General features: G+C 40.0%; 1 protein-coding gene across 3 annotated transcripts in view; it reads left to right on the top strand.

Moving 5' to 3' along the window:
• The window catches only part of Elapor2 (endosome-lysosome associated apoptosis and autophagy regulator family member 2), a 182,492-nt gene that overhangs the window by 144,576 nt on the left and 21,897 nt on the right, over positions 1-16,019 (top strand). For all 3 annotated transcript variants that reach the window (XM_052722249.1, XM_052722251.1, XM_052722250.1), the window contains 5 exons: positions 1,964-2,227; positions 3,649-3,822; positions 6,701-6,890; positions 8,439-8,535; positions 9,249-9,350. In XM_052722249.1, coding sequence (XP_052578209.1) covers positions 1,964-2,227; positions 3,649-3,822; positions 6,701-6,890; positions 8,439-8,535; positions 9,249-9,350 — 827 coding nt within the window. The remainder of the gene's footprint in view (positions 1-1,963; positions 2,228-3,648; positions 3,823-6,700; positions 6,891-8,438; positions 8,536-9,248; positions 9,351-16,019) is intronic.

Below are 16,019 nucleotides of genomic sequence, written 5' to 3'. Positions count from 1 at the left end.
ATGAACTCTATACAAGGAAATATGAGGTCAAAGAATGAAAACATGATATGCATGTAGATCATTATTGTCTGTACATAGGATACTATGAAATCTATACAGGGAACAGAGAACTTTAAAGATGCACTATGAGATTCACATATATAATGTCACGATACAGAACAATATGATACCATAATTTTTTATTTCTTTTAAAACACAAAAATGATGCCCACTTGTGATATATACAAACTGTCACTCAATTTGGAGAAGATATTTCTTGAAGTCTATCATCAGGTTATATTATGAATAGGTAAAAAATGACAACTTAAAATTTTTTCCAGAGTACACATATATGAAATGGGTAGGATGACAAGAAATCTTTGATTTATTCTGAGCTATGAGCAAATACAGTTGTTGAAGCTTAAGAGAAAATTCAATTTTGGTTTTACTTAGAACTTTGTTTTTAAATCTTTTTGAGGCTGAGAAAGTTCATAACTCTATTTTCCTTCATCCAACTATCTAATATTCATTTAAGGGTCATGAACTAGTGTGGGTTTATGTTTTTCATTATGATAATATCTCCTTTTAGAGAGAATATATTTGTATATAGGCTGGTAGAACAGAGATAACCATTGCCTTTCTTTGATTTTCATCGCTAGCATAGACCTAATCCCCTCTATGAACATTCCATTGCATATTTCAATACTAGTTGGCCTGTTACTTATTTATTTTTGGAGAGAGAGAGAGAGAGAGAGAGAGAGAGAGAGAGAGAGAGAGAGAGAGTGTGTGTCAGTATGTAGTATATATGTGGGTGTATACTACTTTTGCCTGTTTTTGTATGTTCAAATATAGATCAGAAGTCAGCACTGGAAGTCATCTAATTATTCTCAACATTATTTTTTTTTGAGACAGGGTCTCTCACAGAACCTAGGACCAGCTATTTTGGCTAGACTAGCAGGCCAGAGAGCCCCTAGGATATCTGTTTCTGCCCCACTCCACCCCCGACACTGGGGTTAGACACCTACGGTGCCATGCCCAGTTTTTATGTGGCTGCTAAGGAGCCAAACTCAGGTCCTGATGCTTGTTCATCAAGCACTTTGCTGGCTGCCAAGTCATCTCCCTTGCCCCAGGCCTGTGTATCTGCACAGATGTGACTGTACAAATGAAAACAAGGTCAATCTTCACTTAGGATATCTTCAGTGCTGTGTTAGCATGCATAGTGTATTTTCTCTTTTCTGGTCAGATTTTCAGTGGGAACCCAGTCCCCAGATTTTCCTTTAGGTATCAGTTTTTCTTTAGGCATTGTTACTAATTGTTCAGGATATAATCATAAGAGGATGAACACCAGTGGAACTCCACCTCCTCCTCTTCGTCTTTTCATCTTGGTCCAGAAGAAAAGCATTAAGCAGTCAGGTGTGACATTGTACACTAGGGTGAGAAAAACCAGACCTTAATTAATCTTATACCATGAGAGGAAAAACACAGTAGGATTCAGGATCTCTTGACATTTGCTCTTTTGACACGCTTTTTGTTAGAGATTATAATGCATCGCTTAGGGGAAGGGCTGGAGAGGGAAGGGGAGGTGCAGAGAGGTGTCATGAGTCCATCTGCTTCACAGTGGATGAGTGAGGAAAAGCGGTCCTCACCTTCTAGGACTTCCCACCCCACCAGACTTCAGCATTTGACCACATCATGAGATGAGTGAGCTAAGGTGAGATGTAAAGCTGTTCTGTGCCAGTTATGACGTACCTGCTGTCAACTGCAGCAGCACATCCGGAATTCCATGGGTGTACAAAGTAGCTCCTAGTGTCAAGACTTAAGGGCTCTTTATTTAGAAGGATAAAATGGGGCCGTGACAATCCACTGTCATTCACAAGGTGTCCTTTTGGAGCATTCTGTTTATTTGGGTGATTTCAGCATAAACACAACTTGGTTGTACAGTGGCACTCCAAGGCAGATGTCATTCTTTCTGCTCTCTTTCTAGAACAGACGTTTCATCAATGATGTGGTGAAGATTTATTCTATCACAGCCACTAATGCAGTTGATGGGGTGGCATCCTCATGCCGTGCCTGTGCCCTTGGTTCTGAGCAGTCGGGCTCATCATGTGTACCCTGCCCCCCAGGCCACTACATCGAGAAAGAAACCAGCCAGTGCAAGGAGTGCTCTGCTGACACCTACCTGTCCATCCATCAGGTCTATGGCAAGGAGGCTTGCATTCCCTGTGGGCCTGGAAGTAAAAGCACCCAGGTAAGTCTGCGTTACGGCTATTTCCCAAAGCCGTTCTTGGCAGAAAAACTGAAGACTTCTTTTGGGCCACCAACCAGCTCCCAAATCATGACACAGAAACTTATTATTAGTTTTGAATGCTCAGCCTTAGTTGGCTCTTACTTGAATCTATTTCTTTTTATTTACATTTTGCCTTGAGACTTTTTACCTTTCTTTCTTCCTTCTTTCCTTCTCTCCTTCCTTCCTTCCTTCCTTCCTTCCTTCCTTCCTTCCTTCCTTCCTTCCTCCCTCCCTTCCTTCCTTCCTCCCTTCCTCCCTCCCTCCCTCCCTCTCTCCCTCTCTCTCTCTTCTCTCTTTCTCTCCCTTCCTTCCTTCCTTCCTTCCTTCCTTCCTTCCTTCCTTCCTTCTTTCTTTCTTTCTTTCTTTCTTTCTTTCTTTCTTTCTTTCTTTCTTTCTTTCTTTCTTTCTTTCTATATATCTTACTTTCCTGCTATCTTCATGTCTGGCTAGTGGCTGCCTGACTTCTGCCCCAAGCATGTCCCTCTCTTTCTTTCTTATTCTCTTCTTTCTTCTTCCCTTCTCTTCTTCTCCAGCCTAGATTTCTCCTCCTATTTCTCCTCTCTGCCTGAAAACCCCTCCTGTCCTTTCTCTGCCTCGCTATCAGCCATTCAGCTCTTTATTAGACCATCAGGTACCTTAGGCAGGCAAGGTGAAACAAATGCAACACATTTTTATATAATTATATAAAATTATATAGTTAAGCACACATCTTTACATTGTTAAACAAATGCAGCATAAACAAATGTAACACATCTTTGCGGAGTCAAAATAATATTCCACAACAGACTTCCTGTCTGTGGTTCTCTGGGGGTGAGGTGCGGAGTATATGGAATTGCCATTGACTCTGGAAAAAATGCTTTTTGATTCTCTTTCCTGTTTTCTCTTCTCTTAAATTAGGTGAGCACTGAATATATACTATGCAAATGCTAGTCGCTAGTGACAAAATATGAGGATAAGTGTTCAAATAAGAATGTTTTCAAAAATTTAAAAATTGTTATCTTGTGCACTTTCAAGATAGAAGATCAAGTACTCTCGTGTGTGCAGGCGCAGGAGCTCTGTGGGAGGCAGCACACGTGTGAAGAACCAGCAGTGTGGGTCAGGGCAAGGGATCTGTGAAAAACGGCCCAACGGGAATTTGTTACTATTTCTTAAAACTATCTTCCTATAAGAAGTTAATCTGAGAAGATATCCCTGATTAAAAACAAATCTTGACTCTCCTGAACTTTTTGAACTTTTAGGAATCCTCTACATTAGTATGACAAAATATAACTAAGACAAAAATTGCTGTAAGATTTTTATGCCTAGAATGTTTGGGGAACATTTTTTTCATAGCAGTTAATAGTTTCTTTCCTGAAATACTGTTTGGTTTTTTTGTCTTTAAGGATCACTCCACTTGCTATAGCGACTGCTTCTTCTCCTACGAAAAGGAGAACCAGAGTCTGCACTATGACTTCCGCAACCTCAGCAGTGTGGGGTCGCTAATGAACGGCCCCAGCTTCACCTCCAAGGGAACCAAATACTTCCATTTCTTCAATATCAGTTTATGTGGGCATGAGGTGAGTTCTGGATGTCCGGGTGGGACGGATCTATAGTCCAGTTTTAAAACACGTTCTGGGTTAAATGACTAATAACATCTCCCTGGCTATCAACAATTAATGCCATGTATGGAGATTTCTTTGAAATTCTATTACTTCCTGTCATATTAAAAGCCTTCTCTACAAGAGCAGTCTTATCAGGTTCTTAGATTGTTAAGGAGTCTTATCCAGTCAGCTGAGCTCCAAGCCTTATAAGTATGGTTTAAATACATTGAGTCCTTCCCTCTCTTCTCTCTTCCTGGAAGTGGGAAGGGATAAAAGTAGTTAAGTGTGTTGATCTCGTTCTTTTTTTAAATATAGGTAGGGTATTATAGTTTGATAAAGCTTATTGTATTAGGATCCTCTCAGGATAGGAAAATAATACACACACACACACACACACACACACACACAGAGATGTATGTGAGAAATTGATGCATGTAATTGTGGTGGCTGAAAAGTCCTATAATAGATTATCTGGAAATGAGACACCTTACTGGGATGCTACTTGTGTGGCTGAACCCAAGTCTAAAAGCTTCAGAATAAGATATAGCTGAAAACAGAACTGTTTCTCGAAGTCCTGCGGCCCCAAGGTCAGAGAACCTGATGTCCTAACGTCTATGGTAGGAGGAGAGTGAGGCAGGCTCAGGAAGAAGGAATTCTTGCCTCTGCCTTTTGGTTCTATCTGGGTCCAGCCAGTTTAATGACACCTGCTCACATTCAAGGCAGATCTTCCCTCCCTCAGGCAAGCAGTTCACATGCCAGTCTCCTATGAAATGACCTCGCAATACTTCCTCAAATGCTAGTTCTCAGCATTCCTTAATCTGGCTGTGTTGATGTAAACTATGAATTCTGGTTATGTTTTTAAGAGGGGGCGGATTACTAGGAGGATTTCTGTCCAAATTCAAAAGGAGATATGCAGGGTTAAAGGTTAAAGTAGCCTCTCCTGATGAACATGGGATTTATTTGGTGGGATGGGAGAAGCAGAATTGTGTTACTGTTAAAGGGACTTATGTCAGTGTGCCCCGTATTTCACTGCTGTGTGAGGTTGTAGCTTGGGGGCGGGGAGAATGCACAGCATATATACCATTGACCAAGGCAAATATGTCACATATAATAAAACATTTCTCCCATATCTCTTTTATATTGACTCCTATATATACAATCATAATCATTATGAGATGCCGGGACAAACTTGATCAAATGAAATGAAAAAGACCTGGTTACCATAGAAGTCTTTCAATGAGATATTTATAAATTGTGTTATCTGAATGTGCTGGCTAACTTTTTGTCAACTGGACAAAAACTTGAGTCATTTGGGAAGAGGGACTCTCAATTGAGATTGCCCTATAAGCGAGTCTCTCAGGCATGTTCTTGGCTAATGGTTGGTTCAGGAGGGCTCAGCCCAGACTGAGTAGTACTGGTTCTATAGGGTAGCATACTGAGCAAGCCATGGGGAGCAAGCCAGTAAGCAGCTCTCCTCCACAGCCTCTGCTTCAGCTCCCGCTTCTAAGAAAATGATCTGCTCTGTTCCTGCCCTGACTTCACTAGGGGATGGACAACAGGCTTTAAGATGAGAGAAACTCCCCGATTTGCTTTTGGGCATGGCATTTTATCACAGCAATAGGGCCCTAGCTAGGACAATGCACTTGTCATGACCTGACTTTCTAGGTGGTAATTCAGCACTCTCTAGTTTGGTTGGGCACTCTTCACTCAATAAAGGCATGCTTACTAAATACCTTTATATGAAGCAGTGAATGAGATTAATTCCTTTATCTATTGTATTTTTCAGTCCTATTTTTGTATTACTACTGTGTGTTCCTTCTATCCTATTTAACATCTTCTCGCTCTCATTTTGTTTTCTTTCTGATGAGTTTGCTGTGTAGCCCAGGCTGGCCTGGAACTCACTCTACAGCCCGGTCTAGCCTCAAACTCATGAGAATGCTGCAGATATGAGCCAGGCCCACCTTTTTTGTTGTTTTCATTTAGGCTCTGCCATTTCCTCCTTTTTTCCTAAGTACTTTCTCTCAGCTATTTTCTTGGTTACAACAATTTAGTAAAAATATAATTTTCCTGTTTTGTGATGAGAAAGCCTTGTGGAGGGAGAAAATTTGTATGTTAGAATTGCTAGTTACATTATGAAAGAGAACTATTTATGTTCCTTGTCTGTGGTATATACTCTCAAGTCAATAAAACAGCTTTCCAATTTACTTTTTATATTTCTTTGTAGAAAGTGTGGAGCAAGCTATAGTTCTTCGCAGTGGCCTGAAGTATATTTAACCATTATAGAAACACAGCCAGCTTCTTATTGAAGATTTAACCTTTTGTGTTCTCTCAAATTATTTTGTAAACAGATATACCACTGTGTCCAAGAGTAGGTTACTAAGGCATCTGGAGTGACCAAGAGTCTGTAATGCAGATGCCCTAGGATGCTGTAGCAATGTGGATTTTAGGCCTTCTTCAACCACACCTAGAATCATAAAGGAGAAGGGAGATGGAGTTTCTTCCTTGGCATCCAGATCTTCATGAGCAGTTTGCTGTATCCCCCGAATGCCTTGTTAAACTATGAAGTGAACATTTCTTAGATGGTATTTATTTCCTGGAGTTATACGGCTTTCATTCAAAACAAACGATGCTTGTAGTGGGAGTCCCAATGGTCTGGAATAACCTCATTAACTCCCACCCTTGACTGAACATTGGAAGTACCCTAAGACTGATGCCTGCGTACCACCCAGAACAATTAAATGGGGATCTCTGTGCTGAGGAGAAAGCAACACCTCTGATGATACTCACAAGCTAACTGAGATTCGGGTTAAGGACTGACTCCATGAACCTTCCACTTGTGGCTTTGCTTCCCTAGGGGAGAAAGATGGCTCTCTGTACCAACAACATCTCAGACTTCACAGTGAAGGAAGTGATGACAGGCTCAGATGACTACACCAGTTTGCTCGGAGCATTTGTATGCCAGTCAACTATTATTCCTTCTGAAAGCAAGGGCTTCCGGGCAGCCTTGTCATCTCAGTCTATAATTCTGGCAGACACATTTTTAGGTAAGTTTCCTTTGGTTAATACAAGCATGCATATGCTTATTCTTATTTTATGGTAACAATAACTTGTCACCATGCTGGTGTTTATCACACAACATTAAAGCCTGCCAACTAATAAACTGTCATTTTGAAAAATGGCTAAATTTCCATGAGAGGGAGGTCTATTGGTCAATCTTAGAGTGCAAGAAGGTTATGGATTTCTGTATGAAATCCTATGTGATATAATGTTTTATGAGAGTATGTGTCTTTATTCAGATTCTTTAGTTTAAGAGAAAATAATTTTAAATATAAAAATAGGACCAGGGAGATGACTCAGGTATTTGCCTCACAAGGGTAAGGACATCAGTTTGGATCCCTAATGGCTGTGGAAAATCTGGGTGTGTGGTTCATGCCAGGAACTCTGGTGCTGTTAGAGAAAGGTAAGTCCCTAGAGCTTGATGGCCATCTAGTTTATCAGAAATGGTTGACATTTAGGTGCAGTGAAAGACTCTATGCCAAAGATAAGATAGAGAGCGGTAGGAGATATCTCAAGTCAACTTTGGCCTCCTCATGCATACACGTGGATGTGTGTACCCACATGGATTCATAAACTCCTCCCACATATAGTAAAAATTAAAATTCTTTGTAAAAATCTAAAAAGCAGAGAATAGCAAACACATTTAAGTCATAATATGTGCCATTGTGTTCCTTTGCCTCATCTCATACCAGAAGGATTTTAGTACCCAGGGTGAAAACCTTGAGTTTTGTTCCCTGTGTCTGAGGTCCTATAATATAGGAAAGTTTTAAGAGAAATCCAGTTCCCTAGTGGTTCTTAGAAATCAAATTCATTATAGCTGCTGGCAGGGGGCTGGAATTTTTGTGATGTCAGGCCTGGTCTGAGAACATTGCTGTGGACTCCAAATGTACTGAACTTCAAGCTTCAGCACCAAGGTGAGCTACAAGATTCCGGCTCCAGAGTTTAATTCTACCACTGTTTAACCTATACAAGGGGAAAAACTGTCTTTCTGCTTAAGCAAATTCGGTATTTGTTCCTGGCAAGTATTTGGGCAAAGTTTTCTCTGTTATTTCCCCCTTTTTGGTGGGTGGATGGTGTTATAGTTTCACTGTAAGTGCCCAGCCAGTTAAGTTGCCTGAACTGCAGGCTTTGTGAAATAAACATGTCTGTATTGAAGGTGCACAAAAATTATATTAGCAGAGTAGCCTGTCTTGACTGACAAAACTTGGCAGAAGATCACAATATTGGAATAGATTTTGAAACCTTACAACTAGAAGGGACCTTAGAAACCATCTAAATCACTGTCTACATCATACAGATTCTAGAAAAACAGCAACAAAACACCCAGGGTGGTGAAAGGGGCTAGATTACATGGCTGAGGGTTAGAATCTTTTTTCCTGGAGATGTTGGAAAGTTCCTTATGCTTACAAGGGATGCCTTAATTCAATATTTCTGGAATGGTTGTCAAAGCAAAGTGATTTTGTACTCAGATGTGCAGACACTAAGGAAACCTAGTTCTCTCCTGTTGCTTCAGAGTTTCTTGTCATGTTGTCTAGGAGTCACGGTTGATGCTGCCTTGCAAAACGTTAATATTAAGGAAGATATGTTCCCAGTGTCACCAAGCCAAATACCAGATGTGCATTTCTTTTATAAGTAAGTGAAAGTATTTCTCCTTGTGACTAGTTTTTTTTTTTTTTTAAATAAAGATCTCCTACATCTGAATCTGTAGATTTCAATTCTTATTCTGGGTTATAATTTCCTAGTGATGAGAAAGAAATATAGTGTTGCTTCAGGGTGTCTAGCATGGCAGGTTGTGATTAATGGATAATAAAAATGTGGGCATTATAAGGCTTGGCAAAAAGTGAGAAATGTGGGATATTTTGAGAGTCTTATATGATTCCTCACTTGCATGGTGCACTCACGCATGCACACACATACAGACACACACACACACACACACACACACACACACACACACTCTTTGAAGTTAAGCAACCAGGACACTTTGGCTCTTGGCCTAGGCAGTAATTACTTGTTATTCACACATCAAAACACCAACCTGATGTTTTGGTATGGCTGACCCTGTTTCTTCAAAAAGTTCTTTTAAATTGTGATTAGAATTATAGTAATTTCACTAAGCCTATCACTTGATGATAGGCCATCATTTTACCTGGGAAAATTGTCTACTTCACGTAGTCAGTGAAATCCAATACAGTGAATTTGAGTTAAGTTACAGATTAGTAACCTTTAACACATTTTCCCTTTTTGTTTATTCATGGAGCAGGAAAGTCATTTTGTACATGACACTCTTGTCCTGGTCATCTGTGTCATATCTGATTTTTAATCTAGTCCCTGCTTTGTAATAGGTCTTCCACAGCCACCACATCTTGTATTAATGGCCGATCGACTGCTGTGAAAATGCGGTGTAATCCCATGAGACCTGGTGCAGGTGTGATTTCAGTCCCCAGGTATTCACTTTTACTATGCGGTTATTCAATGTTGAATTTCTTTTTAGATGCAAAGCTGTATGGAAAATTACTATTAAAACATATTCTTATGGAAATAAAACAGAAAGAAAACAAAAGAACCAGTGCATTTGTTGTAGGGATATGCCAGGGCATGGCTTAAATGAATAGGTTCTTGTCAATGTCACTGCCTTGCAGGCTCTTTAATGACATCCCCTGTCCATTTTGTCTTCAGTGTCTGACTCTCTTCAAAATGATTTAGGCAGTAAGCAACTAATTACACTGTTTGTATTCTTGTGTTTATTCTCACTGTTTATCAGCTTCCTTTAATTGATTAAGAATAATCCTGGTTCCTAGAACTAGATCAACAATTAACTGCCTGGGTGTTAAGTCCCTGGACTCAGCAATCTAGCCTCTCTCTGAGTCATGATTCCTTTCTCTGCAAGAGAATGGGGTCTTGAAGACAATGTTCAGATCCATTTTCAAGCTCAGGTTTCTGAGTAATTATAATAGAATCATCAAGGTAAATCTGACCTGTAGAACATAATGCAGAATATTCAACTGATTGACATTGTGGTCCAGCTCTCTGTGATCTGTATTTGATATGTCCTGTTAATTTTTGGTGGGAATACTAGAACATAACTCCTAGGCTCCAAAAACTATTAATTTGAATATACCCTACTTTCCCCACAAGGAACACTTAAGCATCTCAGTTTTTTCAATGTATTGTTCAGTGTGTTTAATATTGTTAGAGTTAAGGAACCTTTTGGTAATAGTTTGCTTATCAATTCTCTATTCAACTCAAAACCATCTATTTAAAAATTATTAATTTATTTTTTGTAATTTTACTGCTTGAGAGATTTTAAAGCCCTCCTGTTTCTCTCACACATAGATTAGAGAACATTGTTCTATACTGTAAACTACTGTAATTCTAGCCATAATAATGCCAGTAACAGTAATTTTGGCTTATTTGGGGATATACAGGCACACTAGAATTCGCTTCTCACCAGCTACATCTCTTGGTTTGTGTAGGTCAATTAGTTATTTCTTTCACCTATTTAAGGTGAGGGAAGAATGTGATGAGAAAACAGGCACAGATGGTAGATAGAGGAACAGGGAGAGGTGGATGCTCTCGGACTGCAGGGCTTCCCACTACCATCTCCGGCTGGAGTGACCACAGCAAACTAGGGTCTTTACGGAAAGATACATGCAAAGACTCCAGACACAGAAGCTTGTCTCTTTGTTCTGGTGTTCCTCTGGGTATTTTTTGAGTTCTTGTACTCGTTATATTTACTGTAGCCCTCCTGAGGGCTAACCTCTCTGGATCTGGCCTGCAGAGTCCATCTGGGTGGCTTTAAAGTTTCCTCCAGATCTCTAACTCAAGCAGATGGTATCCTAAAGACCTGGCATTGCCTGCAGAAAATAAACCATCCTCTGGTTCTGCCAGGATACACTTTGATGTCTTACCATAAATAACACATAGCCTCATGGGGTTAAAAGACGGCATCTCATGAGGATGTGAAGTTTGTCTTTACCTACGGCAAGCTTCACCTCTATGGGGACTTTACTCTGTTCACTGTGGTTTCTCAGGATCGCCTGCAGCAGAAACCTCAGAATATCTATTGTTAAAATTTATTTCAGAGTCTCTGGGCGTTGAGCACTGGAGTATTTCTGAAAACAGAGAGCAGCTGTGAAGCATATTAAAATTGGAGGGCCCTTTCTGTTGATGTACTTGGCATAGGCTTTACTTGCTCCGCTCTCCAGAGACAGGTTCTGTTGTCATTGTTTGCATCTTGGGCTTCTGAAAAGCTGATTTAAAACGTAGTATTCATGGCAGAGTCCTTCACCCAGATCTTGATAAAATTCCTTTGTAGTTGTGATGTACACTAAGGCTGCCAGACAGAGGCTCTAGGGAGCTAAGGAGTACCAGCCACACACGTGCTGACCTTCAGTTTTCTCTTGAATGAATTTCCCATCAGGACACAAGGGGGAGCCCAAGGACCAGAACAGGAAAAATAGCAACTTGTCCCCAAATTAGGTTTATTTTATTTTATTTATTTAGGTGCAGGGCTGAATAAAGATTTTCGACTAACAGAAAAATAATAGACCGGTTTCTCAGACTGTTTTTGAGGAAGACTTGTTTTACATCTTTTTGGAAGCTTTAAAATCTCCAAGGAAAAGAAGCTATCCAGACACCTACTCTTGAGATGACTCCTGCCGACCAGGAAATCTCAGAGTGAGACCTTGACAGTATTGGTACATCGGGAACTATTCTTGGCCAACCAGGCAAAAGTGACTTCAGTATTAGTAATGTCATCTGGGTCTTTGAATCTTGGTGGTCAGGATGACATCCTAAAGACCCTCAGCACCTGTGAAGTGAAAAGTCTGGATAGGGAGAAGCGGGTAGTTCTGCTAAGTGTGGACCTGAGATGGAACATGTTACCTGGACTTGGGTTTCATCTGCGACTAGAAACTTCAACCTGTCTTCTTGCTCTGGCAAATATATGTATGTGGTTCCTAATGGTAGATGAAAACTGGACAGTGTAGCATCCATGGCAGATAAAATTTGACAGCCTCAGGTGACTTCTGAGAGGTATCTTTCTAACGAAGTTTGCTGCTTGGGCACATACTAAATTTCTTCTACAAAGGACTGCTAATAGCTCCAAATAAATCTACGTTGAGAAGCCCATTGGCTGGCTTCTTAAATCTCCAGTCAAATCTTTTGTTAGGGATAATACATACCTCAGCACTGTGTCTAAGAACTGCCCCTTCAACGGTCCAATAAATTTGAGTCAGTAAAAAGATTACACACGTGCCTTCTTAGAGAGCAGGCTCTGATAACGGGTCTGTTGTGATCTGGAAGGTCCTCCTTGCAGGGAGGCACTGAACCTGAGGTTGTGTGGCTGCTGAGTACCATCACCCTGGGGATGGAACAACCTCCTAATGGCTCCTGTTCTTCCATGACAAAATGCTTTTTCAAAATGCTACCCTCCTTCAGACTCTCGTAAATGATTTGTCAAAAAGCACAGTAAATAAAGAGGCAAACAGCAGCTTTATCCCAGGGCAGGGCTCAGCAGATTTGCACGTTCCTGGTATGTTCTCTGAACTGAATTGCCTTCTTTAAACATTCATCGTTAACGTTCACGTGAAAGCATCATCATCGTGTCCCTCTTTCCTTCCTCCCAGTTTATGAACATACTCAACTGCTTGAGCTGTTTATCAGTCAGCCTAAAATTGCTTTGTGAAATCCTCTTGCAGAATCCAAACTCATTTCATTATCAAGATGACCTCTGAAGATATTGCATCTCACCAAAGGAATGCTTCTCAGTTCTGCCCTGACAGTGTTTCAGAGTTGAATACTCCGGGGATTTGTGCCACAGGCTCAAATTTAGTCTTTATATCAAAGTCATCAGGTTTATTGGAATCTAATGCAGCATTTGGTTGAGACATCAAGGAAGGCCTATTAATGTCAAAAAAAAATCTATCCATTTGAAATTAAGAGTTAGAAATAGACCAAATGAATTCCTTATCTTTTCCCTCTGAATCTTCACAAGATAATAGATACCCAAGTCTGAAAAGTAAGATAATGCAAGAGATTAAGGCCAAATATGTTCCTAGAACAGAAATGTACTGATGCACATATAAGCTTTATGAACATTTGAAAATACTCAAAAAACACTGATTGAAAATGAAAAATATTTAATTCAGACTTGCCAAAGTCATACAATTCAAACATAAATAAGCCATCTTAAGAGATGGATATAATCACACCACAAAACATTCATAAATTTTTAGAACAATTTTGAAATAGTGATAATAAAACTAAAATTTTTCCCACTAAGGAAGCACTCTATAGAGAAAAGAAACTAGGGAGTGAGTTAGTGTGTTCCTGATCTTGAACAAATACTAACTTATGGTAATTAATCTAGGATGAATTCTTTAGAAAGGGGAGTCCTTAAAGATGTGCTTTGTGTCCCTGAATCTAAGAGTCATAAGTGAAAAATATTATGTTCAAATTCAGGTGGTGAGGTCTGAGAGTTTGTGTTCCCCAAATTCATGTGCTAAAATAGTATTAAAATGCTAAAAGCCAGCCTGAGGCTACTAGAAAGTGGTAGTGTTGAGAGGCGGTTAGGGTACAGTGTTCTGAGGACATGAATGAAATTGGGGTACCCCAACAAGCTAGCTCCCCATTATGCCATGTGAGGATACACTGTGAGATTGCACCATCTGTGAAGCAGAGGGCAAGCCCTCACTCAGAAGTAATGTAAGCTTAGCCTCCCCAGCCTCTACACATCTAAAAAATAAATTTGATATTTTTCAAGCTAATGCATTTTGCTATAACAGACCAAATTGTGTAAGATGTAGTCATATACAATCACACTTATCATGTAAAAAAATAAATGAGGCAAGATACCATGTTTTATGGGTCCAACACAAGAGAGCCTTCTCCAAATGCCCAGGCTTTGTAACAGAGGAAGGCTGTTTCAGCAGATGCTGAGGCTGAGAGGAATCGGCAGCAGCAGAGCAGGTGACAGCCTGTGTACCCTGGCACGCTTCATAGAGAAGGCTTGACTTGAACTGTGACACTCCATTTATAGCAAAGAATCAAAATTGGGTGCCATATATAGTAAAGAGTCATTGGGCAAAAGGGTTATAGACTTGGTTCTAAACTGCATTTAACCTGAGTGTATCCTTAAAGAAAACTCAAATCTACCAAGGAGAGGTGATTTGAATACACAATGACAGCCTTATAAATGACAGTGGCAGCTAGATTTTTTTTCTTTCTGTAGTGTCTGTAGTTCAGTCAGTTCTCTAGAAATAGACTCACATTGTTAATAGTTGTACATTTTTGGTGCTTTAAGCTTGCCAGGTCTGCTCTCTCCTTTTATGCATTAGAACCATCGGGTGAAGATGGAGGCACAGCTTCACCTCTGACAGATTACAGAAACGAGGCAGGGGAAGGAGGAGAATTGTCATTTTAAAGTTTAGTTTGAGTTATAGCTTGCGTTATTGTCAGGAGTTTTACAACTTTAGTTTTTCCTATCGTTTTGTTTATGTTTCTTTGCAAGGTTTAGCAGACTTACTCTCCTCTCCCTGTCCTCTTCCCTACCCCATGGTAAACAGTTTGGTCGTCCCCTAGCTCACCCTTCCTGGAAAGAGAAATCAGAAAATAACGTGAGGAGGAGAGATTTGAGCTGGACAATTTTTGCTAAATGATCAGAAACAATAATTACTTAAAAAAATGGAAAATCATGGTTATATTGGAATCTCTTTCTAATTGGGAATTCAAAGTTTTAAAAACTGCTTTTCCTGACCTAGAAGAATACAAGGAGGGTGGTTAATAGGTATATCTTTACCTATTGTATTTATTTTTATTTCAAGCCTCTGTTTATTAGTCTGTATTTATTATTTGTTTTACAAATAGGTGAATTAAGGCAGCTAATTACTAAGGTTTTTTTCCTGAAAAGAAATTTACTAATATTGTTATTCCTGATAAAAAAAAATACTAGGCCTCTATTACTGCATCACATAAGGATTGTTTATTTGCATTTACATTAGATCTATCTCATCTACAACACAGACATGTCAGAAAGACTTTTTTGTGCTTATATTTTAGGATGTCTTGGAATGTATTTAGTTAACCAAGAATATTAAATTTTGCTGGCATCTATAAAAATACAGTTTTGAATTGTATCTAAATATAAGCTTTTGAGTGTAATGGAGACTTTTGTAGCTCTTGATGAGCTTGACTCAGGGAACTAGGGTGTCACATGATCAATCACCAATGTTACTCTGATCCAGCAGCTTCTAAGTTCCTTGTCTCACACCCAAGAATATGAAACCAGCGACAAGGAGTGAGCAGAGTGGAAGTGGATTAATAAAGGGAAAGTGATTAAAAAAACTCGCAAGAGTTGGAGGATCTCAAAGGGAGAAACACTGACCAGTTTCCCTGCCCAGTGAGCTTTTATGGTTCTTATGGCCAAAAGTGTACACCAATAATCTTTACTGGGATTGGTTAGAGACATCCACAGCCTGATGTGTGCTCTCTTGGCCCAACTGTTCAACGTGAAAGTTACTCACCCATTGATGATCTAGCACAGACTCTGTCTTTGCTGCCTGTTTGGGGGTCATTACAATGTCATTTACAGTTAAAGGGGAAGATGTGAGAAGCTGGAAGAATGGGAACACACACTGCTCCCTTACATCTCTACTAATCTCAAAGAGCCCATCTATCCCACGACTTCAAAAAGAGGTGAGGAGACTGAAAAGCACAGGAAGATCTCAGCAAACACCGGGCTGGGAAACACTAGATGAAACAGAAAAATTGACTGCAGATTTGTAAAGGAAACAAAAGACTCTCGTTGGAGTTCTGGGAAAAGCAGTAAAGAAAGTGGAGAATCCCTCTTCTCCCCTAGTCCTCCTACTCTGGGTCCATAAACAGAAGGAAAAATCTCATGAACAAAGAGCAGAAATAAAATTTGAGTAAGAGGGCCACATGCTTTATGAAGCCAGCAATAGGAAGCCACTTAGTGGCGCTGGCTACAGCCCTGCCTATTGTGCTGGGACAAGGTAGGAGTGGATCCAAAGAAAGACCTGAATCTAGCGCTCCGCCAGGAAGAGGAGAAGACGCTGTAGCTCCATACTCCAAAACTATGCCCCATCCTCCACACT

Source organism: Peromyscus californicus, unplaced genomic scaffold (assembly GCF_007827085.1).
Source record: "Peromyscus californicus insignis strain IS unplaced genomic scaffold, ASM782708v3 Scaffold_6__1_contigs__length_162567912, whole genome shotgun sequence".
NCBI classification, from domain to species: Eukaryota; Metazoa; Chordata; class Mammalia; order Rodentia; family Cricetidae; genus Peromyscus; species Peromyscus californicus.
This window is presented reverse-complemented; position numbering and strand designations above follow the sequence as displayed.